Source organism: Ruditapes philippinarum, unplaced genomic scaffold (genome assembly GCF_026571515.1).
Source record: "Ruditapes philippinarum isolate M1 unplaced genomic scaffold, ASM2657151v2 ctg6280_1_1_1_1, whole genome shotgun sequence".
In the NCBI taxonomy this organism is placed as follows: Eukaryota; Metazoa; Mollusca; class Bivalvia; order Venerida; family Veneridae; genus Ruditapes; species Ruditapes philippinarum.
In genome coordinates this window covers 701-28107 of record NW_026864649.1, presented here as the reverse complement: position 1 = coordinate 28107, position 27407 = coordinate 701, and the positions used below count along the sequence as shown (strand labels likewise).

The window sequence follows — 27407 nt, the reverse complement described above, 5'->3', positions numbered from 1 at the left end:
GTGGACCTCTTCCAGTATTGTTCAAATTATAGCCCTGGGGTCAAAATTTGTCCCACTCAGTGGGGAGGGGAATCATTGATTTTCACTATGTACATACAGTTAAAACTTGTGTAATGCAAGCGGCTTAGTTTACAATGTGAAAACAGCTAAATGCAAGGATAGTCCCGGTAGTTTTATTACAGCTTTCTACACGATCATACCTTGTAAATATACACCGAGGTAGACTGCAAAGAAGTTTAAGCTGGCTTGACTATACTGTTTATTAAAGCTGACATGTAAACAGTGATAATATTATATCATTCTATTTCTTGTATGTCAACCACATCTGATAAAAATCTGATTTAATTTCATATCTTTATGTTTGACATAAAGCAAAGGGTTATTTTTTAAAAAAAAATGCAGCTCCACTGACATTCCTGAGGACAAAAAATGACAAAGCTGGTGAAATCTTTATTTTTTATATATGTTTATTGATATAAAATAATATTTGCACCACTTAATAAATATGTAATATGCATTTAAAGTGGCATGCCTCCAGATGCTTATTTAAGAAAATTAAACTTGTTTTATTTCAAGATGTCACTGAAATAACTTTATTTTTTTACCATTTCTCCTCTAATAACGTACAAGCTATATGTTAGTTTATCACATAAACTGCGATGCAGGAGTGCAAAAAAGCCATTTAATAAAAACGATATTACACTAGTGTAATAACACTTTGATGTGACGTCATTTACGCTATCTAGAAACATAGCATTAAAGTTCACTAATGTTAGCGTTACACAATAGGCCCATCATTGAAAAATTACTCATTTTAACAGTTTACTGTTTTATTTTATATATGTGATAAAAAGAATGTTAAAATCGTGTAGATTCAATACTAAATTTATTGAACTTGTTGAATAAAACAATATTAAGCTCGCCAGAGGCTCGCATAATATGATTTTATTCCACTTGTTCAATAAATTTAGTATTAAACTACAATCATTCAATATCCTCTATATCTTGACATATTGTATGCAATTTTTGTGAATGCTAGGTGTCTTAGCTTCCACAAGTTGCTGTATTTATACATGTACATTAACAAATTTTTAACCTTTCAGAACTCTTTCTTAATTTTCATCAAAGGTTGAAATAATCTGTAGGCATGCTGCTTTAGTGACAAAATTTTTATGTAAAACAAACATAATCAATATCATTAAAGTCATTCTGAATAACAAATATTTTGTGCCCAGTGTTACTGACTTTTGTATAAGTGAACATCTTTAAACACACGCATCAGTTAAATAACGAAGGCTATTTTATCCTTGTTTTAAAATTAAATTATCTAAAAACAAACTTCAACTGTTTCAGTTATATGTTGCCCATCATATAATTGATGTATATTTAAGGAGTGCCTATGTTTCTCCCTCTGTGCCCCTCCCCTCCATGAATCAAGCCAGGAACTTTAAATTCTTTAATGCTGGTAAGTTATCCAGAAGTATTAGGGCTGAAATAGTTTGAATTTATAAATAAGGAACATCTTAAACATGTACTTCATTTCAAAGTAAAGTAGAAACACCCTAGAGCATGTATGAAACACCCAACAGCTTAAGTGAAACACACAGTTGCATGTGTAAAACACTGAACAGCTTGAGTGAAACACCCAACAGCATGAGTGAAACACCCAACAGTATGAGTGAAACACCCAATAGCACAAGTGAAACACACAGTAGCATGTGTAAAACACCCAACAGCATGAGTGAAACACCCAACAGTATGAGTGAAACACCCAACAGTATGAGTGAAACACCTAACAGCACAAGTGAAACACCCAACAGCACAAGTGAAACACCCAACAGCTTCAGTGAATCACCCAACTTTACAACTGAAACACCCAACTGTATGACTGAAACACCCAACAGCATGAGTGAAACACCCAGTAACATATGTGAAACACAGAAAGTCTGAGTGAAACACCCCAACCATATGAGTGAAACACACAACAGTATGAGTGAAACATCAAACAGCATGAGTGAAACACCCAACAGCATGAATGAAACACCCAGTAACATATGTGAAACACAGAACAGTCTGAGTGAAACACACAACCATATGAGTGAAACACCCAACAGTATGAGTGAAACATCCAACAGCATGAGTGAAACACCCAACAGCATGAAGCATGAGTGTAACACCCAACAGCCAGCGTGAAACACCCAACAGCATGAGTGAAACATACTATTATATAAGTGAAATATCCCCTGAGTAAACAGAACAGCTATTAAATTTAGCTTACAAATAATTCATTCCATATACATTTTGATCAGTTCCAAATTTTTACTATATTTACCTTCAATTCTGGGGTCAATAATCTATATAACTGACAAAATATGCAAAAAACAATATAAACAGAAGTTTTACATGAATTCTCAAATTCTTTTATACATATGCAGCAAAATAATATTATGTAAGAGAGATTTTTATCTTATTCTCAGCATATGATATATTGAGAGTGACCCCCAAAATAGTGACAAGTGGAGGTAATAATTGCTATGTGTAAAGCATTCTTTAACATGATAAATAATACAAAGGAATAAAACTAGTTTTAAGAATGAATTAAACAGCCAGATGATTCTAAATAAAATCATAGAAGTTAATTTGATAGTACAACCTAATAATTGAAAATAAAACGCAGTCAGTTATGGTTTAATTAAGGTATGACTACCCTAACGGGCATTATTAGGAACTGAAAAATTGCCTTAAAGGACACCTGTATGCAAAATATTTAACGAAATTTACCACACAGTTTACGAGTTATGGACTTTTTTCTGAACTACAGATTGGAAACAAGAAGGCCTTTTTTCAGAAACTAGGTATCTCTAAATGATTTGGAATATCATTCTTCTGAAATGAGTTTTCCTAATGATAACACTCAGCTAAGAAATGACTGAAGCAAAATGATTGTTTCTTCTCAAAACATTTGAAATATGTGGGAAAATGTTACCCTACCTCTCCCATTTTAAACACATTTTCCTGCTTAGAAAAAAGTAAAAGATACCTAAAATTTACCCAACTGAGGGACTGTTTTCAAAGATTGCCCAAATTTTCTCAGATGTATATTAGTTGATCTTCTTTTAATCAAAATTAAACACTTTTTCTATCAAAAGGAGATCCAACTAATACACAAAAAATTTTAAAAGAAAAATAAGAAAGAAAAAAAAGAGTTGACCCTATGGGGTTTGAACCCACAACCCTCAGTTTCAATGCATTTGTAGCCTGTTTAGATACTCTTCATAGCAGAGGAAATGCATTAGGATAGTCATACCTGAAACATATTTATTTAAGCTTGATCAAGTTTAAATCTGATTTTAACCACGTGTTTGCTAGGAACCAGTGATTGTATAATATAAAGAAACATAATTGTGACCAGAATAGGGCTTGAGCCCAATATCCCTGAGTTGTGAACTAGACCACTTTTACCACTAGGCAACCTTTACCCATTTTAAATGATTACCGCCAAATAGGTTATTATATCTTTATTTGTATTATGCCCAATTCTAAAGATAAACAAACAGTAAAAAAAGACTTTTAATAGATACATTATGTAAAATAGAAAACTGAAAATTTGCAGACGTTTACAGATAAAATTAAATAGAAAACTGATTCTATAACATACATACATTTATGTAATAAAAGAACAACATCATTTAACAATATATGTCATTTTGAAATTAAATTTTGCCCAATCAATAATACATGTATATGATTTTACAGTATGCATGAAAATGTATCTGCTTAATACGTATGTCATGGTTGACATAAAATATCTTTAACCCTTAACCTGTATATTATTTTAAATAGACTTGTCCATCTTTCAATTTAAATAAAATCACTCAACATTTTTAGGGTAATTTTCAAAATAAATACTGACTGAATATTGAACAGTGCAGATCATAATCAGAAGGCAAGGAAGTGCCAGCTAATCTTGGTCTGCACTGGTCACATGGGTAGATTCAATTACCACCAGCAGGCTAAAGGTTAATACATGTACTTTATAGTCACATGGTATGACTTGTACATCACAATCATGCTATCACAAATGTCTGCTTCCAAAAAGGAATATCAGCGTTTTCAAAGCCTTGCTTGAGCAACACTTGGTGTATATTTTTTATACATGGTGACAACAGCTGCCCCACCAATTCCAAAATTATGCTGAAGTGCGACACACGCACCATCTACCTGCCTCTTCTCACTCTCTCCACGTAACTGTGATACCAGCTCTGCACACTGAGCTAATCCTACAATACATAATATATATATATGACACAAACACTCAAAATCTGACATTATATTACACAAACACTCAAAATCTGACATTATATTAAAACAAGAGGGCCATCATGGCCCTGAAGTTGCTCACCTGTATATAGGCCCCCATAGCGGGGCCAGTTTAAACCCCAGGGCTTTTATTTGAACAAACTTGGTAGAGATTGCTTAAGATTTTGAAGTTTTTTCTTTACACATATAGTTAAAAACACTGACACCCCTGGGGCAGGGCCAGTTTTGACCCCAGGGCTTTTATTTGAACAATCTTTGTAGACACTTACTAGAAAATGCTTCATGCTTAATTTCTTAACTCTAGCTATTCGGGTTTTTTCAAAGAAGATTTTGAAGTTTTTGCTATACACATATAAGGAAAATCAATGTCCTCCGAGCGGGGCCAATTTTGACCCCAGGGCTTTTGTTTGAACAAACTTTGTAGACACTCACTAGAAGATGCTTCATGCTTTATATCTAAACTCTAGCTCTTTGAGTTTTTTCAAGGAAGATTTTTTTAGTTGTTACTATACACATATAAGGAAAATCAATGACCCCCAGGGCGGGGCCAATTTTGAACCCCAGGGCTCTTATTTGAACAAACTTGGTAGACATCCATTAGAAGATGTTTCATGCTAAATATTTTAGCTCTAGCTCTATGAGTTCTTTAAAAGAAGATGTTTAAGTTTTTACTATATGAATATAGGAAAATCAATGACCCCCTGGGGCGGGGCCAATTTTAACCCCAGGGCTTTTATTTGAACAAACTTGGTAGACACCCATTAAAAGATGTTTCATGCTACATATTTTAGCTCTAGCTCTTTTGGTTATTTTAAAGAAGATTTTTTATGTTTTTACTATATGCATATAGGGAAAATCAATGACCCCCTGGGGCGGGCCAATTTTGACCCCAGGGCTTTTATTTGAATAAACTTGGTAGACACTCACTAGAAGATGTTTCATGCCAAATATCTAAGCTCTAGCTCTTTGGGTTTTTTTAGAAGAAGATATTTAAAGTTTTTTCTTTTGGTTGTCATGGCAACCAGAGTTCTGCATGGAATTAAATTCTTTGAACAATTTTCAAAGGTGACCACCAAAGGAACATTCCTGTGAAGTTTGGATGAAATTGGCTTAGTGGTTTATGAGGAGATGTCATTTAAAGTAAAAGTTTGCGGACGCCGGACGAAAAGCGATCACAAAAGCTCACCCTGTCACTTTGTGACAGGTGAGCTAAAAACTCAAAATCTGATACATGTCACAAGGACTTAAACACAAGTTTTTAATATCTGACATATCAAAATCTGATATACAGGTATAAGCATGACTATGGTGTTAAAGTTTTGTCCATGATTATATTTGATCATGTACATGTACCTTACTTCTGAAGTACAGAATAATCAACATTACCTGTAGCTCCTATTGGGTGCCCTTTAGACTCAAGTCCTCCAGATGGATTTACGACCCATCGTCCACCAAGTACAAACTGATCTCCTCCTTTGCTATTTTTTCGCCACTTGCCAGAATGTAGCAAGTCTGCGGCCCTTCCCTCTCCTGTAAGTTGTAACGCCTCATACATAAACATCTCATTACAGGAGAAACAATCATGAACCTGAAAAAAAAAACACACACACACAAAAAATTATACTTTTCACTCTGTACTTGAATTCCTTTTATTGTGGCCGTTGAAAGTTGCTTGGTTTTCTTATGAAACTATTGTCAATAACAATTTGTGCAATTATAAATTTGTTATACAAGTAATGATGGGATATGCAGGAGAATATAACCTTACTGACATAAATATGACCCTCTGCTAGGGCCTCGGGTCATATTTATCTAACTCAGGCTATATTCTCGTGTATATCCTGTCAGCAACTTGTATAACTAATAATGTCTCCTCCAAAATATATACACATGCTGAACTTTTTTCATTATATATAGTAAATACCCTTCGACAGAAATTGTTGAAATATGTACACCTACTATCATGTCCATCAACATTTACTCTTAACATAAGCTTATATAAGTTAAATTTATAAGTCAAAATCAATCTAAATACAGCTTTGCTTAAAAAAGCTTTACTCTACCTCCAAAACATCAACATCCGAGGATGTCATTCCACTTTCATCATAGCACTGCTGTGCTGCCTTCTTTGCCATACCAAACCCAGACAAATCCATAAAACTTTTTTCAAATGTTGATGGTAGATCTGTTACCATACTTTGTGCAACAATCTCCACTGCTCTGTTAACATAAACAATGATAATATATATACTTATACATACATCATGCCAGTCTCAGTGTATACATACATATATAACTTTCTACCATAATCTTATCGGTAGAAGAAAACCTTGTGTTTCTATTAATTAGTCATGCAGTTCTTCAAACATTTAACAGCAAATATAACATATAAACAAATTCTCTGTCAGTATATTCACACAATGGTTACTAATACAGTCAGGAATCTTAACCACTTGGTTATGGATGTCCCCCATTCAAAACACAGATTCTGATACTACAGATATTGTTGTAAGGATATTTAACAAGAGCCACCGCCGGGCGGGGCAACGCTCGACTTTTTGCTTTCTCTAAAAGCAAACAAAGAAATGTTCGAACAAAATTTTAACGTTTCCTTTTTTATAAAATTAATCTGTCTGTCTTGTCACATAAGTTTTGTCTATATATTTTGTATATATAAATATACTAAATTATATATATATATAAATAGAAACACGCAATTCTATAAATAGAAAATTCTATAAATAGAAACATGCAATTTTATAAATAGATACACGTGGTGGTGTCACGTGGTTGACACGTGGTGGTGTCTTGTGGTGGTGTCAGTGGTTGAGTCACATGGTGTCATGTGGTGGAGTCACGTGGTGGAGCAACATGGTTGTGGCACGTGGTGGAGTCAAGTGGTGGAGTCACGTGGTAAAGTCACATGGTGGTGTCACGTGGTTGAGTCATGTGGTGGTGTCACATGGTGGAGTCACGTGGTGGTGTCATGTGGTGGAGTCATGTGGTAAAGTCATGTGGTGGTGTCATGTGGTGGTATCGCATGGTTAAGTCACTAGGTGGTGTCACATGGTAGTCATGTGGCGTAGTCACATGGTGGTGTCACGTGGTAAAGTCATGTGGTGGAGTCATGTGGTGGTGTCACATGGTAGAGTCACGTGGTAGAGTCACATGACTTCATCACGTGAAAAAATCACGTGATGGAGTCATGTGGTGGTGTCACTTGGCCGAGTCACATGGTGGTGTCACATGGTAGTCACATGGTGAAGTCACGTGGTAGTGTCAGGTGGTAGAGTCACGTGGTGGAGTAACGTGGTGGAGTCACGTGGTGAAGTCACATGGTGAAGTCACGAGGTGGAGTCACGTGGTAGAGTCACTTGGTGAATTTACGTGGTGGAGTCACATGGTGGTGTCATGAGACCGAGTCATGTGGTGGCTTCACGTGGTGAAGTCACGTGGTAGAGTCACGTGGTAAAGTCACATGGTGGAGTCTTGGGTGAAGTCACAAGGTGGAGTCACGCAGTGGTGTCACATGGTTGAGTTGTGTGGTGGTGTCATGAGGTGGAGTCACGTGGTGGAGACATGTGGTGTCAAATGGTTGTGTCACGTGGTGAAGATGATGATATATCTATATATATATACACACACACACCAATAAATATATATGGTCATTTAATGCACAAATCTGAGAAAATTCAGTAATTTAACCTTCAAGGTCAAGGTCATTAATGAGCCCAAGTGTTTGATAAACAACAAGGTCTTGTCCTTAAGTATGTTCTGTTATAATATGAAGTTGATCCCTTCAATAATAGCAAGTTACAGCCAGTTACAGCCAAAACAATGAAAATTTCAATAATTTGAACTTCAAAGTCAAGGTCATTAATAAGTGAAAGTCATGGTCTGTCTGGTTATTTTTAAGGGTTATCCCTGAAGATTATTATGTTCAAGTTTGAAGACAATCCATTCAAAAATAACAAAGTTACAGCCAATAATAGCCAAAAACATGAAAATTTCAATAATTTGACCTTCAAAGTCAAGGTCATTTATGAGTGAAGGCCAAGGTCTGTCTGGTTATTTTTAAGGGATATCCTTGAAGATTATTATGTTCAAGTTTGAAGACAATCCATTCAAAAATAACAAAGTTACAGCCAATAACAGCATGAACAAGCAAAATTTGGACTTTTAACCTTAAAGGTCAAGGTCTTTAATGGATGAAGGTCAAGGTTAGTGTGGTCTACTGAAAGGTCTTGTCCCAAGGGTTGTTGTGGCCAAGTATGAAGACAATACACCAAGAAATAAAAAAAGTTATGATCCAGGTACAAGTTTGAGGACGGCAATGGCAACGCCGCCGCGACTATAGCAATACCTCTACTATTTAAAAAAAAAAAAAAAAAAAAAAAAAAAAAAGTCGACCTAAAAACAGAATGGCAATATTTGATAGGTGCTTTGGAAGTTGCTTAAGTATTATAAATATTATACCTGTTTTGAAGATTGTTTTTTAACATGAAATCTTCACTGCATACAATAGCCGCAGCACCTCCATCAGCCACAGGTGCTGACATCCAAAATGTAATTGGTTCACATAACATCAATTTACCACCAATGTCCTCCCTTGATATTTCCTTTGACATTGTTGCTTTTGGATTATTGATACTCTGTTTGTGGTTCTTATATGCTACTTCAATAAAGTCTGACAATTTTGTGTGAGGAAATTTCTTCATATATTCTCTGGCTGCATAAGCATACAATTTGATGACATCAGAGGTCATGTTGTTCATGCGTGGCTGAATAAGTCCTGGTTTGGCGCCTATTTTAACCATGTGATTCATGTGTACTGCCACAGGGGACGCTTTGTCTGTATACCTTTCAGATAAACCCTTCTCCATTTTCTCAAATCCTACAACAGGATATCAAGCATTAATTTGTTAGAGCTATAAAGTTATCTTACTATCTACACAATGGTATGAAATAAAACCTGTAAAAACAAAATTATTATATGTCTTAATAAGTGTATACATAAAGAAACATCAAATTCCCAACTTTTATAACATTTAACAACTTGATTAAAATTATCTTTTACCACTGGAACTGCCCTTTTTAACTGCCTTGATTATTACTTTTTTGTGATAAGAAAAGGGAGTGTGTGTGTGCTGGACCTTATATAATCAAGCTTTACTATATAAAAATGTCAAGTAAAAGTTAAGGACTGTCAATGAAAACTACTGATCTTTTCATTTAAAGTTTCAATAAATTACATAAAATACAAAATATTTATACTGACCCTCTATTAGTCATAAGTACAACGTTTTTAGAGAAGATCTATAAAGTATAAACAGATAAAGAAAGATGACCAAGTCCAGTTACTCTTTTTCTTTATAAGTAAAAGTACTTGACCAATCTTAAGAAGGAAGCAAGGAATAAACTTACCTAAAGCAAGTACACAGTCCTCAACACCACTCTGTACCAGTCTGCGGGCCATCATTAGTGCAGTAGAACCTGATGAACAGTTGTTGTTTACATTGTATACTGGTACCCCAGTAAGTCCTAGCTGGTATACAGCTCTCTGACCACAGGTTGGTTCCCCATAACAATAACTTGCTACAACAGACTGGATTTTATTGTATTTCAGACCAGCATCTTTAAGAGCAGCCAATCCTGTGATATAATATTATTGTAATATAAGTTTTTTTATTAACATAGATTACAACAATTCTTGCTTTACAAGGAAATATCAAATTTATTCTTACAAAATGACAACTCTAAACCTGAAAAAATAACACAAAATGTAATATACATGTAACACAGAAAAAGGGAATCCCTAAAGAATGCCAAAAAAAGGAGCAAAATCTGAAAATGTTACAGGCTAAGTTTAATCTAGTCTGTTCACAGACTTCATACCCCCTAGCCCCTGCTTAAGTAGATTTCAACATTTAAAGATGAAATGATGAAATTTTAAATTTAGAAAAATCCACATGTGTCCGTCATGGAACCTTCAATGAAACATGTTTGTGCCATTCCTTGAAAAGCAATGTGTAATCCCTAAATTAAAGAATGAAAATTATGATTGTGTCCTAAACGAGAAAACAATCGGCAAAACTAAATACATTGTAAAATGGAATTTTGAAAGCAGATGAGATGTTATGAAGCTGTCAAAAGACAAATTTGAAAACTAGGCAAAATATCTTAAGAGTGATTATACAGTAGAAAAGGGTCAAATAGAAGGAATATTAAATACATTTTGTACATTTGTACCACAAACGATAATAATGTCATACTGAATCATCTTCAAGGATTGGAAATATAACTGCAAAGATGATAAACATACTAACCAGCTTGTTTACCCATGTCTGGGTAATCCCAGTCTTTTGTCATTGGCCTTTCAAATTTGGTCAATCCTGTCCCAGCAACAAAAACTCTTTTGGATTTGCTTTTTGCAGCCATATTTATGATCTTTTTTCACTTTTCTCCACTTTTCTAAAAAAATAACATGTCCTTTTATCTATAGAGAAATAAAAGCCCACTGACTTTTCACAGTCTTTTAGTATAAAAAGGTCTTTACATGATTTTTTTAATGGTATAGCGAAATTTCAGACCCTGATATTCTTATTTGCAAATGCCGAAAGTAGTCCAAACTTCTCAAAGCGGTTACTTCCCTTCATATGTACATTAACGCCAAAAAATTAAGGGGAGACACTGCGTAAAGATTGTCAAATGACAGGCGCATTAATTTTCGTAATGAAAAAATAGTTCCGATTGGTTGAAGATTTCTAATATTGTGTTATTTTTATAGATATACATGCTTATATTCAGCCCCATGATTATTTACTTCAGTGTCAAACAACAGATTTACCATGAACAAAATATATCAAAATTAATAAGGGTTACAAACTCTCACTAGACCTATCACTGAAGGTGATTAATACCCCCACCAACAACTTTGACTTTTTGAAAAAAAAGTAGTCTGAAGAAAAATTTGAACACAAACTATCAACTGTGTACAAAGAAATATTTCAATTAATTGTAATCACAACTGGGGTCTCGAAATAAGCTTGCTATACACCAAGTTTGATTACAATATCTCATTCCTAACTCTAGTTATTGTCAGGAAACCATTTTTTCTATTTTTAGTAACACTGTAACAGTGACCTTGACCCTAGGGGGTCCAAATGCAATACCAACCCAGGTCTTCATATAAGCTTCCTATACACCAAATAAGATTACAATATCTCATTCCTAACTCTAGTTATTGTCCGAAAACCATTTTTCGTAACGGTGACCTTGACCTTGACCCCAGGGGGCCCAAATGCAATACCAACCAAAGTCTTCATATAGGCTTGCTATACGCCAAGTTTGATAACAATATCTCATTCCTAACTCTTGTTATTGTCCGGAAACCATTTTCTATTTTTAGTAACACTGTAACGGTGACCTTGACCCTAGGGGGTCCAAATGTAATACCAACCCAGGTCTTCATATAAGCTTCCTTTACACCAAATTAGATTACAATATCTAATTCCTAACTCTAGTTATTGTCCGGAAACCATTTGTCTATTTTTCCTAACGGTGACCTTGACCTTGACCCCAGGGGGTCCAAATGCAATACCAACCCAGGTCTTCATATAAGCTTGCTATACACCAAGTTTGATTACAGTATGTCATTCCTAAGTCAAGTTATTGTCCGGAAACCATTTTTCTATTTTTAGTAACAGTGACCTTGACCCCAGAGGGCCCAAATGCAATACCAACCCAGGTCTTCATATAAGCTTGCTATACGCCAAGTTTGATAACAATATCTCATTCCTAACTCTAGTTATTGTCCGGAAACCATTTTTCTATTTTTAGTAACAGTGACCTTGACCTTGACCCCGGGGGGTCCAAATGCAATACCAACCGGAGTTTCCATATAAGGTTGCTATATACCAAGTTTGATTACAATACCTCATTCCCAACTCTAGTTATCGTCCGGAAACCATGATGTGGACCGACCGACGGACCGACCGACCGAAAAGCTGACTCCTATATACCCCCCCTAAACTTCGTTTGTGGGGGTATAATTAAGAATAATATGTAATAGTTATAGTACATGAAACGAGTTAGTTACGAGGATATAACACTGGCTGGGGCGACATCAAGGGATGTTTCTGCTAAAAAATGGCGAGGCTGTTAGAAGGTTTTCTAAAAGGGCAACATAAATGCTCTTGTGCCTACGGCCATCTTTTAGGGATTCATTTGACCACTTTATGCTTTGCATGTTGAAATCACCAAGGTTCCAAACTGAGCTATTCCTTGGGATCTTACTAAGGGTTGACCAGAGTTGATTAAGGGATTCCTCATCATTCTCATGAGGTTTGTCAAAAGAGGAAATATATATATATTTCTTATACCTTTAAGGGTACTTAGTAATCTTTGCCCAGATAGCGTTACAATTTGATTAGAGGTGGGGCTGTTCCTGGCTCATAATAGTAGGGGTGTGGATCGTCGGATAAGTGATGATCCGATCCGAACCACGATTCAGCACTTACGATTCACAAATGGAACCACAAATCTTTTGTTATCAACACACCCATAAAAACATGTACATTCGTTACAAAAACATGTTTATTTAAAAAAACAATACTAAACATTAAACATATAAAATATAAACTAGGTTTATGTTTTTATTCTTTGGATGACTGAGTATTTTTTTTTAAACCAATTACTTCCTAGCTCAGCATCATGGTACATGGTCTTTAACCGGCAAATTGTATTTAGGTAAACTTCATATAATTTATACTCAAATCGTATTTTTCTCGATTTTATGAGTGTGAGAAACAGTGAATGTATATAAAAAAAATAGATCGCGATGCACGATCTCTGGGCTTACGAATATTCAAACTCGATTTTTCACTTTGATTCGTGATTATCCGAGTACTCAGATACTCGCCCCAGCCCTACATAATAGATCATGATATGGCTAACAGCGTCCCCCCTTCTGGCCTATTTAATCTATCATCCCCATATATATTAAAATTCAGGTGGTCTGGAAAAATTTCCAAAGAATTTATTTCCGGTTTGAGCCAAGTTTCTGTAAAGCTTAGTATGGCTGGCTTTATTTTGGTGATAAACTGTTGTAGACTGGGAATCTCATTTTTTACAGAGTGGCAGTTGTTATGGGTCTAGAGTGACTGCAGTCTAGATGATGGGAATTAATATTTTCATCATTACTGAGGGATTGAAGAGGAGTAAAATAGACTAATTAAGGATTCTGAGAGAGGAAGGGGGAAATTTAATCTGCCACATTTAGAACAGTATCAAACAAACCTGAAGTCAGATGAATGACAGACTATTCTCTCCCTAACCAGTTCCTCTCCCTGACGGTTCTCTCCCAAACCGTTTCCTCCCCTGATGGTTCTCTCCCAAATTTGAAATATGCAGACAGTTCTCCCCCAATTTTTTTATTATTTATCATTTTAGTTTTTACTTCTAATATTTCTTAATGAAGACTATATTAAAAGAATGTATTTGACATTAAGAGCATTTAATGTTTTATGTTTATTTGATTCTGAAAAGTGTTTGTAAATTAAACACCTTTTTCAGGTATTTTAATCCTATTAACACCTTCATTGTGAGAGGTAAGATTATTTGACAGTGATTGATATACACCTCTAATTATGTTAAAGTCTAGGGATATTCATTCATTTGTTAAATAGGGAATTACTTAATAAGGTGATAACAAGTATGTTATAGAAAATAAATAAGCAACAACTGGTATGCAATCACATTTCACTTTTACTTTCATAAAAAAATTTATTAAAGAACATGTAGTCATTAACATGAAACAATATATAATACCAAATAACTAATAAATATTTATTTATCAACACCTTTTCACATTTAGTTTAATCATTAGATTACACCTTGAGTCTTGAATAATTAATTAATAAACACCTTAATTATCTCTGACAGCAAACTTAATGCAAATGTGTATTGAACTCCTTTCTTCATTATACAAAAGAATGAAATTTAGCAATTAAAATTCATAAATCATTTTTTCTTATGATTTTTTTTCTTATTTTTAAAAAAAGCAAATAAAAAAACTCAAACAATAATTAATATGGAATGATTATCCTAATCAAGTAAATTATTCAATAATTATTTTCAATGACTAAACACATGAAAAAGTATACTTTAGATCTAATAAAACAATCAGTCTAATATACTTATGTGCTAAAATTATTTTTTTTAATCTAATTTATATCAATTAATCATTAACATACCAATGGCCATGCATGTATGAAACATCTAAACACTTCAATGAAATATTTTTTTCTCTAATTTATTTCAATTAATAATTATTTAATAATAAACTTATCCATTTATTAAACATCTATATACTTCAAAAATAATGTATTAATATAAATAAAAATGAGGAGGAACTGTCTGCTTACTTGCAAACATGCAGACGGTTCTCCCCCAAAATAGGGAGAGAACCGTCAGGGAGGAAACGTCAGGGAAGGAACTGGTAAGGGAGAGAATAGTCTGACTACCAGTCAGATAGGCAAAAGAAAGTGGAGTCGCCTATACCTTGGCATTTAACATGAAACCATGGTCAAAAGCTATTCCTTGATGTTCAGGACTAATTAAACCTCAGTGTCTACAGTATATTTTTCTTACTCAGTAGGCCTATGTCTAGTCCTATAAATATGACGTCGCTTTGAGATATTTTTGCTTCTGGGCAAAGCAACGTCATATCGAAATTGCTCAAAAACCCATAGCATGTTCCGCCAGAAAATCGGGCGGAACGAAAAACAATGAAGACAGCGTGTATTTACATATTTTTTGACCTATTTATGAACAAAACTAAAAAATAAATACCTTTTGTCAAAATAATTAAACTGTCACATCCGAAAAATCACGATTAAATCCTCTCATGTATTTCAATTCCTTTTACAGCCGATAAACAAATGGCGGCCGTAAAGTGCGCGAAATCTGATTGGCTAATTCAAATGCAAGCGTTTAACTGAGTCAGAACAATCTAACGGAATATTTTTTTAACGAAATAATTGCCCATGCACCGTCAGTGTGTTCGAATATATTTTTCCGTTCAAAAATTTGGAATCAATCTGTAAAGCACCTTGCTTAACCAGTATGGCTGACAGACAAAAATAGATTGATGTTTATATTTTATTTTAAATTGATAAGTACATCGTTTGACAGTTTTTGTGTATGATTGAGCATGAAATTGAAAGAAAATATGATAATCTTTTGAATAAAGCTTGCAAGGCAGGACAATAGACATTTTTGGAATTTTTTATGATGCTATGCGTTTTTGAGCAATAACTATTAGACGTCAGGCTTGACCGACAAAAACTATAACAAGCCTGTAACGTCTAATATATTGGACTAGACCGACAAAAACTATAACAAGCCTGTAACGTCTAATATATTGGACTAGCCTATGTCAAGAAATTCATCAACCATATTGTTATGAAGAACAACTCAAACTGTTCACCTTTCTAGATGTTTTAATCAGTAGGGCCTACTAACTCATAGTCTTCTGAGAATTCTATGTGTGTGGCATGTACAAGAAGACTTCATTAATGAAAAGTAAACATTATACACTGTACTGTACTTTAATTATTATAAACAGATAAAGCTAGACGATTAAAGTGTAATGAACAAACAAAACAAATTTGTAGTTTAATGTCTAAAAGTAATGCTATTAGAATACTGTGTTACACAATCCCTTGACATAAACTGATAAAGTTAAATTAAGACGATTTTGTATTATGGTGTTGATGACGATCAAATAAATTTTAGCATACTTGTTTGTTTACTTCTCAAGCTCGTGATTTGCAAGGAACGATATATTTTATGACCTCTGAAGTCGGTAGACTACAAAACGAAATATTTCTTAAACGAAAATATGCAAAATGCATTTTGAAATACAATTTATTCAATAAATGTAACGACAAAACATATCCAATATATTTAATTTTCTTTTTCTTTTCTTTGTTTTGATAATTGAGGGGATGAAGGTAAATAATTTATTCAATTCTTGGTGGTTCATTTTTCATTCAAAATTGATACCTGAAGTCACAAAGTCCAGCGACAACCGACAACGGAGACTGACAGAAAATGGCAGCAAACACCGGGTAAAATTGTTATCTTACTCTTTAATGTAAGGTTTATATGGCGGCTCATGTAATAAACAGAAATCGTCATTTTAATTATATAAACTGCATATTTATATCCCATTTTTCTTTTTATTTGCAAATCTATCGGTTGTATAAGGATCGAATGATTCGGCCCAAGACAAATCTACCCCACCCATTTATTTATGATTACGATTTAGTCAAAATATATTGACGTGCCAAAGCTTGATTCTGAGATATTTTCGTTCTGGGGCAGAATCTCGCTTTAACGTAGAGGCGAGATATTGCCCAGACACGAAAATAGCACAATATCTCGTCGCGGAGTACAATTAGTTGGACTAGATTACGATTATGTTTATGATATTAGTGTATTTACATAAAAAGCACGTTTAAACTTAGACAATTTTAATACATATTTAAGCTGTTGGAATTATTATTTTGTTGTGCTGGTACTGCTTGAGCTCACACTATTAACAAAAAATTCAAGGCAATGTATATCCTGATAATAGATAAATATAGCAATACATCTTTATAGGACTAGGTACTGTGTGTAAGATCATGCCACTCGTCTCCCATAATTATTTTTTGGTCTTTTTATGGCTGCGGGCATATAGCTGTAAAAGCTGTATGGGCCAAAGTGTAAAAATCTATTTTTAGCACAAATGACCTTGACCCACTGATCCCTACCCCAATCAAAATGATGACCATGCAAGTTATCTTCCTACCAAATATAAAATATATCTGTCACTTAATAAAGGCTGTATGAGCAAATGTGTAAAAATCTATTTTTAGCACTGGTGACCTTGACCCAACTGACCACTAACTCCATCAAAGTTTATGTTTCTATCAATTATAAATAACATTTCTGTCAATAGAATAAGGTCAATACACCTTTAAAAATGTAAAAATCTATTTTTAACATTGGTGACCTTGACATTGGTGACATTGACCTTGACCCAAATTACCCCTTACTACATCCAAAGAAGGAGGACCTCCCTTGACATGTTTGTATTAAACTAAAACATCAACTAAAATATAAAGGCTGTATGAGCAAAAATGTTTATATTCATTTTTTAAACCAGTGACCTTGACCTTGACCCTAGAGACCGCTTACTCCACAAAAAAATCAATAGGGGTTATCTGCTGATCATGAACAATCATCTGACATACAAAGTTTGAAGTTCCTAGGCCTATGCATTCTTTAGTTATTTATCTGAAACCATTTATACCTACAAGGGCAATGTGACCTTGACTGTTGACCCCTTGACCTTTAAATCAATAGGGGTCATCTACTGGTCATGAACAATCATCATATCAAGTTTGAAGTTCCTAGGCCTAAGCGTTCTCTAGTTATCACTTGAAAACCATTTGGTCTAAGAACTGACACAAGGACAAATGCAAAGCAATCTTGAAGGGGGGGGAGGGGATGATAAAATGTGAACGTGTGATACAACATGTGAATTCTCCCACTTTTAGCAGGAGGCTCCCACTTTCTTTAGCCATATTTTCAATGATTTTTACTTAAAATAAGGGCTATTTTCACAAATTAAAGAAATGTCCCTCTTTTTTATATCAGAACTTTCTTCTTTGTTTATTGCATATTCTAAAATCTCCCTCTTATTGAAGAAAAATCACCTACTTAATCATCGAAAAAGTTCACATGTATGCCTTTTGATTGAGATAGGGGTCAGTGGTCAAGGTCAAGGATGTCAAAATTTGCATTATTTTTACTGATGATCATGTTTTTTATATTGTGTGGGATGATAATGGGTCAGTTGGGTCAAGGTCATCAGTGCTAACAGTAGATTTTCCCCACTTTTGCCCATAAAGCCTTTATTCATGGACAGACGCCTTTTATATTTGATTGGAAGATAACTTGTATCAATTGAGTTAGGGGTTAGTAGGTCAAGGTCAAGGAGGCCAAGAATAGATTTCTACACATTTGCTATTAAGCCTTTATTTTTTAATGATATGTTTAGCTCGACTTTTTTTTTTTTTTTTGAAAAAAAAAAGTATAGTCCTGGCAGCGTTGTTGTAGCCATTGCTGTTCGCTAACTTTTACCTGGATCATTAATTTCTAAGTTGTTGGTGTATTGTCTTCATACTTGGCCACAACAACCCTTGGGTCAAAGTCAAGGGTGCAAAATATAGATTTTTATACAGTCTTGTTTTATAGACTGAAATTTTCATATTTGAAAGCAATATACCTTGGATGGTTCAGTGCTGGCATTTACCCAGAGTGGAAAGCGTGAAACATAACTTTCACGATTTTCTTGCATTCCAGAACTCATGTATAACAAAATATACAGGCCCGTAATATCAAATTTATAGAACATAAATAAATTTGCACTTTATCACAAAAATCTAACTTTCTTATTACTGGACCGAATTTTATGAAAAATATGTCAAAATGCTTGGAATGATACCAAGAAATTTAAGCAATCAATAAAAATACTGAAATAAGTAATTTCACTCGATAACTCTGAATTTTACAAAAAGATGATACAATAATTTACATTGGATTTAGTATAAAACTGAGGTTCGGCATGAAAATAGAATACTACAAAAATCAAAGTACTGAAAGCACTTCTGAGCATTTACGAAATGGTTTACTTTGTGACATTTTTATGCTGGTGTACTTTGATAATTTCCAAAAAGTAACTCATTGACTGATTACCTGAACCATTTTTCTTTAGGTGATTTAGTGCTTGGTATGAAAGTCAACTTTTTTAGCTCATCTGAGCTGGCTCAGGGTGAGATTTTAGGGTCATTGATTGTCTGTCTTCCCGTCCACATTTAGTTTGTTAACACACAAGTGGTCACATTTTTGCATTAATTGTCATCAAACTTGGTCATGATGTTTGTTCAAGTAATTTCTGGGACTAGTTTGAACATGGGTCATTTAGGGAGTGTTCTGGAGATGAAAAAATATGTTAATAAGTGTTTCTAAAAATAGAAGCAGGCTGCTATCTCACTTGGCACCACTGTTGTCAATGTGGTGTTGAAAATTATTAAACCCTTTGTATTCTATAAATAGAATTTAGGTACTTAAACATATATAAATCACGCAAATGCTAAATTAACAATATGTATCTCACTAAATTTAAAATATAAGTAAAAGTAGAAACATTCTATGTTGTATATAAAGAGTCTTAGGCCATGCTAAGTTAAGTTTTACTGTTACAGAGTGTATCAATAATTTCTACAATGTTGCTTAATACAACTATAATCAACATTAAACTAGTGTATGAAAAGAATGAAATGTCTATAAAACAGTACATGTTTGATATCATTAAACTTTAAACTAAACTTAAATCTAAATTAAAGTAACAAAGCTTAAACCCTTAATATTTCTTTAAAAATATGTATGAAGATTATATATGATTTACTTCTTGAGTAATATTATACAATATTATAAAATAATTATATAACCTGTTGTAATTGGAATTCTACTTTACAACTGGAGCAAAAAAAATAATCTTGTAATCGCTCAAATACCCAGAAAAATTGACCAGAAAGGTTGTTTAGACGAATTCTAGTTCTAAAATGGGTCATCTGGGGTGAAAAAATAGGTCACACAGCCCAAATATTGAAAAACAATGTTAACACTGTGGAGCGGTGGCCTAGGGGTTAAGGTGTCTGCCTCTCAACCCAGAGATCATGGGTTCGAGCCCTACTCGGGTCACGACCATGTTTCTTCATACGACACCAGTACTGGCTGGTTCCAGGAAGCCAACTCGAAAGTGATTAATATAAGTTGGAAGAACTTGTTTCGCAATCGAGCTTAAATAAATATGTTTAAACCAACACTCTGGAGGCAATTTAGCTCTAATGTCCTGGGAATTGGTCAGAAAGGTTGTTATGTTGATTTCTAGCTCAACTTTGAAAATGGGGCATAGGGGTCAAAAACTAGGCCACTGAGCCCATTGTTAACATTAATTGTTAATATTTTCAGCCCAAATATCCTGGAAATTTGTCAGCAAGGTTGTTTTAATGATTTCTAAGTCAAGTTCAAGGTGGGTCATCTGTGTTCAAAAAATAGGCCACTGAGCCCATATTTTGGAAAACCTTGTTTACATTTGCACTTTTTCAGATGCAGATATGAATGTTATGATACCAGTTTAAGATTATTACATTTTATCTGCTAACATTATCTTCATGCCTTAATAAACAGATGAGCAATATAAAGGCCATCATGGCCCTCTTGTTCTACTTTTCTCACTAATTATTTTACATTTGGCACTACTTTTATCAGGTAACAAGCATTAAACATGCATTGCTGAAAAGCCAATATTTAAATGTTAAAAAGTTCATGTTTGCACTTTCTAAAAAAGTAAAAATTTATTCATTTCTGAGGCATAATGTGATAAAGCATTTTAATATAATTGATATATGAAAATTATATGAAACATTGCAGAAAGCTAGCAGGTAAAACCTTATTCATCACTGGAGCAAGTAGAGGAATAGGGAAAAGTATAGCCTTAAAGGCAGCAAAAGATGGAGCTAATATTGTTATAGCGGCTAAAACTGCAACACCTCACCCTAAACTACCTGGTACCATATATACAGCAGCACAAGAGGGTTTGTACATCTCTTATGTATATAGATATTGTTTTACCTTTTTCTGCACTGTTTTTATACAAAATGTATTATGAATCATTGTATTGCAAAGAAATAAATAAGGAAATAGTATCATAAAATGAAATTTGAAAGCCAGGATGTAAATAAAACTGTGCTGTCAGCATATAAATATCAATTTGAAGATGTATATTTAGAATTATTATTAATATCAATGCAGCACATTACAACTTGAAGGTCACTTGTTTACAGTAACCCCTGGGATCAACCTTCCTCTTACCACCTGGGATCAACCATCGTCTTACCACCTGGGATCAACCATCGTCTTACCACCTGGGATCAACCATCGTCTTACCACCTGGGATCTGAACCATCGTCTTACCACCTGCTCCTTTGTTTTCACTAAGTTACTGCTCCTCTCTAGACCACCTGGCCTTGCTTCTTTCCAAACATTTTGCCCTTTATACCATCATTCCTAAGCACTAGGATTTTGCTGTGATATTTGTATTTGTTGAATGGTGATTTCAGTTGAAGCTTTAGGTGGAAAGTGCCTGCCATGTATAGTTGATATCCGTGAAGAAAAAGAGGTAGAGAAAGCTGTAGAAGAAACTGTTGCCAAGTTTGGAGGTATAGACATACTAGTGAACAATGCTAGTGCAATCAGTCTTACAGGAACTATGGCTACACCAATGAAAAAATATGACCTCATGATGGGTGTGAATGGGAGAGGCACATACTTATGGTAAATTTTCATTAACCCTTAGCCTGCTGAATATGTGAAATGCATTTGCCTTTTTCTGAACTTCGAACAAAATTTTAAATTCAAAATAAAATGATTTCAGTATCAAAATACAAAATTTATCTTTCAACAGTATAGAACCTGGTCTCCCCATATTGTGTCTGTATGAACCCTCTTAAGTTTATAGAAGTTTGGCCCTCTTAAGGTTTCATCTTGTTATTTCCAACTAACAGGTAGCTTTACTAAATGACATGTAGCATTATACATGTATTTGGTGTTCTTAATATGTCTTTTTCAAACTTAGCATTTGGTGTGTATAAATCATCAATCTACTAGATAACAAATGAAGTATAATATTTTCTGTTTTAGTTCAAGAGCATGTCTACCATATTTGAAGAAAAGTTCTCATGGTCATATACTGAACATAAGTCCACCATTAAACATGGATAAAAAATGGTTTAGAGGACATGTAGGTAAGTTAATCTGCTACATAACTAGGAACTATTGGTTTGATTTTGAACTACAGGTAATTGTTTGTTTTGATTCATAGTGACCCTAAACTAAATTTGCTGGAATGAGTTTGATTTGTTTCCTTCAAAGTGAATTTCTGTTTTTAACCCCTATCCTGCTGCCTTTGTCACTAGTATAGAGTCAGGTCATCAGTCTGATCAGGTTTTATACTAGTGGATGTCTAATTTTAAATTTATATCTTATACAATGGACAATTCTAAAAATAGAAGCTGGAAATGTCCATTAAAAAATTCATCAGGTGAAGGGTTATTAAAGAGGTTACGCTAGTATGCCATAAACAGCAAAACAACTACTAAATCGTAGGGTAGCATTAAACATCATTTATAAAAAATCACTTATAAAATTGTCTTGTTTACATGAATAAAAATATAATATATACACTTTTTGTTTAAAGCTTATACAATGGCCAAATATGGTATGTCTATGTGTGTACTTGGAATGTCAGAGGAATTGAAGGATGATGGTATAGCTGTAAATGCACTCTGGCCTAGAACAGGTAACTTGTATTCATCATTTGCATACAATTTTTGAGTAAGAAATGAAATTGTGTGACTGTAGTAAATTAGGACATTTATGATACCTTGAGTTATGAATAGTACCCTAATCAAACTACAAGACTTCTAGTGGTTGTTCCACTCAGGTGCCAACTTCTAACTAAAACTAATGCACAAACTAATGCACAATGTGTGATTTTTCTTTACTAGTAAAGCTGGAAAGTCGCCACATGACCTTAAAATGTCTAAGTTACTTAAAATCAAACAACAAAAACAAGGATGTTAATCTGGGTGGTTTAATTCAATTAGATGAACTCCAAACTTTTATAATAAATGCCACAAATGAATACAAATTATTCTGCCATTACGTGGGAAAGTCTGATTGGGGCTGCAGGCCTCACGAGGGTTGTAGGGCTCAAAGATTACATGTATGTGTGTGAGTTAATTGAAATCACATTAAAATCATTAAAAAAAAATACATGTCTAATTTAAAATTCTTGGACTGATTCTATATTTGAGCTATAATTAGAGTTTAAAAAAAAATTAACAAAAGCGTGTACACAATATAGACTGTTGCTAGGAGAAGCCCCAGTCTTCTGTCCTAAATTACTGTAAAAGTATGATTTAGAAAATAACTGAATTAATATCATTGATAAAAACTAAAGTAATAATGATAAACGAAGTAATTACATTTCTAATATCAATTTTGATAAATAGTATTAACGACTCTGATTAAAAAATGCCGACAAGATATTCACATACCATCCAAACACTTTGATGATAGGTTCATTCATATTTATTTAACGGTACAAAATACCTACATAATAAGCCCAGGAAAGATCTGATTTATATACTGAAAATATCAGGCTTGTCATTATTTAGAGCTTTCCACATCATAGGTATCACCTAATTTCATATTAACAATTACTGGTAAATAAATAGCTGTTTCTGTTAATATTATTTAGGGACAATATTTTGTGGTATACAAGACTTGCATTCCTTTCAATGCTTAACCTGCTGGAACTGAAAATGATAAGTCATTACCACCAGTATAAAGCCAGGCCAGCCTGTACATCTGTGCTGAGTGTGACCTGAGGCTCTTTACTGTTGCCAAATGTTGAAATGAAAATCCCTTCCCTTAAACTTTAAATAGAATATTCCAAATACTAAGCAAGGCCAATCCATTACACCACCAACAAGATTGTCTGTTAAAATGTTAGCAACACTTTTGATTTAAAAATGAAAAGTTATGAAAGTTTGTCAGCTAGTAGTACAGTGTCTTAGTCTGTGAAGAATTGTAGGCTGACCTGGCTGTATACTAGTGGCAAAGGCTGTTAGTTAACTTTTCAGTTTTCAAAATATTATTAAAATCTTTTATTTTGAAGATAGCTTAGCAGTTTTAGTGGTACAGTAAACTCCGCTTATAACGAACTCATTGGGACATTCAAAATATGTTCCTTATATCCGGAGTTCCTTGTAAGCATATAGCGAATTAGTTCCTTGTATCAGAAGTTTTTATAGCGAACAGTTTTACATATAACGAACTAATTCTTTCCATCGTCCTCCATTTAGAAGAGCATTTGATTAAGAAAAATAACTCTTGGGTTCGTCATTGTTGTCTCCCTTATATTGATTCAATGAAGAAAAAAAGAAATTATTTCATTTTTTTATTTAATTTTTATTTATAAATATATCTATAAGATAATTATATGATATGTACCATATATGCAATATTGTTATTTATTAACGATACAGTATCATGCACACAAATAATTACTTTGCTTTGAAGAAGTCGCTAATTTAGGTTGGGGAATGTTGACAACTCTTCAAGTTAAATTCAATATCCAATAAATTTTTAAACATGTGCATTAGACTCGAAATTTGACCTAATCTTGTGCAAACAATCAATAGCTTCATTTTTTGACACAACCGGCAGATCATATAAATAGATCTCGTCTTCGGGCGATTGACTGTCATCGTCATTATTTGTTTCTAATATATCCGCTACACTCGGCCAAGTTTAAATCTGTGCCGATGAAAACGAAAGTAGAAAATGCGTGATTTGTTTACGGATAGCCGATATTTTTGGAGTTCGTTATAAAAGTGTAATTTTCTGTACTTTTTATAGCATTGGGACTAAAAAATGAGTTCCTTATAAGCGATAATTCCTTATAACCGTGTTCGCTGTAACCGTAATTTTTTACATTAAATTAAGAAGGGCAAAATTCGGGCCAAAAAATTTTGTTCCTTATAACCGGAAGTTCGCTATAACCGTGTTCGCTATATGTGAAGTTTACTGTATTTGGAAAGGGAGTTAATTTTAATCATTTGTTTAAAAATATCTTAAATGCAGTTATGTCCATTGACAAGCTTTTCAGATTGATAAACCAAGTTTAACCTAGCTATCCCATTCAAGATAATGGTCAGTTAGCTAGATACACTTTTTTTTTATAATCTACTTCCTGAAAACATTGTAATGAAATAGATTTTTCTTTGTGTAAAAGTTTACAAAGTAAACTTTGTAAATTATATGATTGTTTATAGACTCTACAGATAAAAATGTACTTTAATGCTTTAACTGTTGTTGGCAAAAAACTGTTAGTTACATTTATTATAACCCATTTATATTTAGTAGATAATATTTAAACATGTTTTTTTTTGTTTATTCTAGCTATATATACAGCAGCAATGGAGATGATTGGGGGAGGGTCAGAGGTCGCTGATCAGTGTCGTAAGCCAGAAATCATGTCTGATGCTGCATATGTGATGCTGACAAAAGATACGAGCTATACGGGCAACTTTGCTATTGATGATGAGGTCCTCATTAAAGCTGGTATAACTGACATGGACCAATATGCCTGGAGTCCTGGTAATTTCTTAATACTGCTTCCAATTGCTGTTATAATGTGAGTTCAGATAAATTCTTGAAATCTGTTTCTGTAAAACTTATGCTTTGGGTCAACTATTTTCTTAAACTGTTTTCAGAGCACATCTGTTTATGTTTTATTGATTTTACTTTACAAGTTTTGTATAATAGTATTTGTAATTCACCTTCTGAGGAACAGATTTGGGTCCACCCTATATGGAAATTGTTTAATCATGACATTGGTAAAAAACAAGGAATTCTGACAACAGCCACAATGTGTATTTTGAAACTTTTTTGAGGAGTAGAGCAATATGTTACTTGATCAGTCAAAATAAAGTATGCATTCATCATGTAAGACAACTGTTGTTTTTATACATTTTTTCAGGTAAACCACTGTTGCCTGACTTTTTCCTGGAGGAAGACCCTGAGTATTTGCGACAAAAGATAGTAGAGCAGGGTGGAAAGCCAGCATTTGGTGGTGAAAACAAGGCGGCACAAGGTGGTGCTACTGTACAAGTGTTCAAACAGTTGGAAAATTTGATGAACGAAGACTTGGTGAAAAGTGTAGGCGGTGTGTTCAAGTTTGATTTGAAAGGTAATCATAACTGAACAAATGTCAGTTAAACTATTGTGAACCCTAACCATTCTAAATATCTAAAAAAAACATTTCCATCTTTCATTTAGGACAGACCCAATTATCAAAATAAATACTGACCATAATCAGACTGCACATCTAGTGTTGACACAGACTGCACATCTAGTGTTGACACAGACTGCACATCTAGTGTTGACAATGAAGAGACAGCATACAAAAATCCTGGTTATAAGATTGACTAATGGCGATGGGTTGAGCGGGCGCATACAGGTGGTTTCTGGTCAATAACTAGAGTTAGGATCAAGATATTGTTATCAAATTTGGGTTATAGGAAGCTTATAGGGAGACTTTGCTTGCCATTGGATTTGGGTCCCCTAGAGTCAAGGACGCTGTTAATAAAAATAGAGAAATGGTTTCTGGTTTAAAAACCTGGTTTCATGACATTGCCATGTTTCTTGTTATATCGTGTGCTTAAAATAAATTCTTATGTTTTTGTCATTGCACATAGAATTAAAATCAGACCTTTCCTAACAATGTTATAAAGCTTGCCACAGGCTTATTTAACCCTTTCGCTGCCAGAGGGTTATTGTTTTATTGTTCACCTATTTGCCAGAGGATTTTCTAAGAAATTACTATATTATTAATTAATATAATTATTATTATTTGTTATTAGTATTATAATAATTAAATATGTTTCCAAATCTGTTAGTATAATAATAATTATTGTCGATGGTATAATTTTTTCATATTTATTATAATTTTATTATTATTATAATTAATTTATTATTATTACTATTATTATTATAGAAACGGCTAAAGCCGTCCATATGGCAAATACGCCGAAAATAACTGGGACGGCTTAAGCCGTCCCTATGGCAGTGAAAGGTCTAATAACACTTTCCTAGACTTGTAAAATTCAAGTCTGTATGAAGTGACAATTCAATGTAAGATCCTATATAGCTAGTGTTTTGAGCACATCTTGTCTTCCATCTGTCTGTTTGTCTTCCCACACTTTTAAAGAAGAACTGCTCATAAATTATCTGGTAATACTTAGTAGAGATTATCATTTGTTTTTTTTTCTTTTGATTTTGATTTTCAAAGTTCTTGATGAATTGTATAATACAAAAACTGTATGTCAGATTTTGATATAATT

At 33.7% G+C, this 27407-nt stretch overlaps 2 protein-coding genes across 2 annotated transcripts; one reads left to right on the top strand and one right to left on the bottom strand.

Annotated features, from left to right (window-relative positions):
* Positions 1-449: 449 nt before the first annotated feature.
* On the bottom strand, positions 450-16187 carry LOC132726396 (sterol carrier protein 2-like). The gene is made up of 7 exons (XM_060711712.1): positions 16122-16187; positions 10647-10791; positions 9745-9972; positions 8797-9214; positions 6384-6540; positions 5707-5908; positions 450-4280 (listed from the first exon to the last, which is right to left on the bottom strand). Exons 2-7 carry the CDS (start codon positions 10756-10758, stop codon positions 4114-4116), a joined length of 1284 nt encoding a protein of 427 aa, XP_060567695.1. The 5' UTR covers positions 10759-10791; positions 16122-16187; the 3' UTR covers positions 450-4113.
* A 103-nt stretch (positions 16188-16290) lies between these two features.
* LOC132726397 (hydroxysteroid dehydrogenase-like protein 2) lies at positions 16291-26254 on the top strand (the record flags this gene model as incomplete). Its single annotated transcript, XM_060711713.1, is given in 7 exon segments — positions 16291-16451; positions 20869-21032; positions 21558-21771; positions 22138-22241; positions 22694-22795; positions 25465-25662; positions 26045-26254. Coding segments are annotated over 7 exon segments (1009 nt in total), but the record flags the coding sequence as incomplete, so codon positions are not given.
* Positions 26255-27407: the final 1153 nt, after the last annotated feature.

Excerpts from the sequence above, each read along its gene's own strand:
- LOC132726396 (XM_060711712.1), bottom strand. The coding sequence starts at position 10,758 with ATGGCTGCAAAAAGCAAATCCAAAAGAGTTTTTGTTGCTGGGACAGGA. Across the intron at positions 9,215-9,744 it reads GGACTGTGTACTTGCTTTAG|GATTTGAGAAAATGGAGAAG; the intron begins GTAAGTTTATTC and ends ATCCTGTTGTAG. Across the intron at positions 6,541-8,796 it reads AAAAACAATCTTCAAAACAG|AGCAGTGGAGATTGTTGCAC; the intron begins GTATAATATTTA and ends TTATGTTAACAG.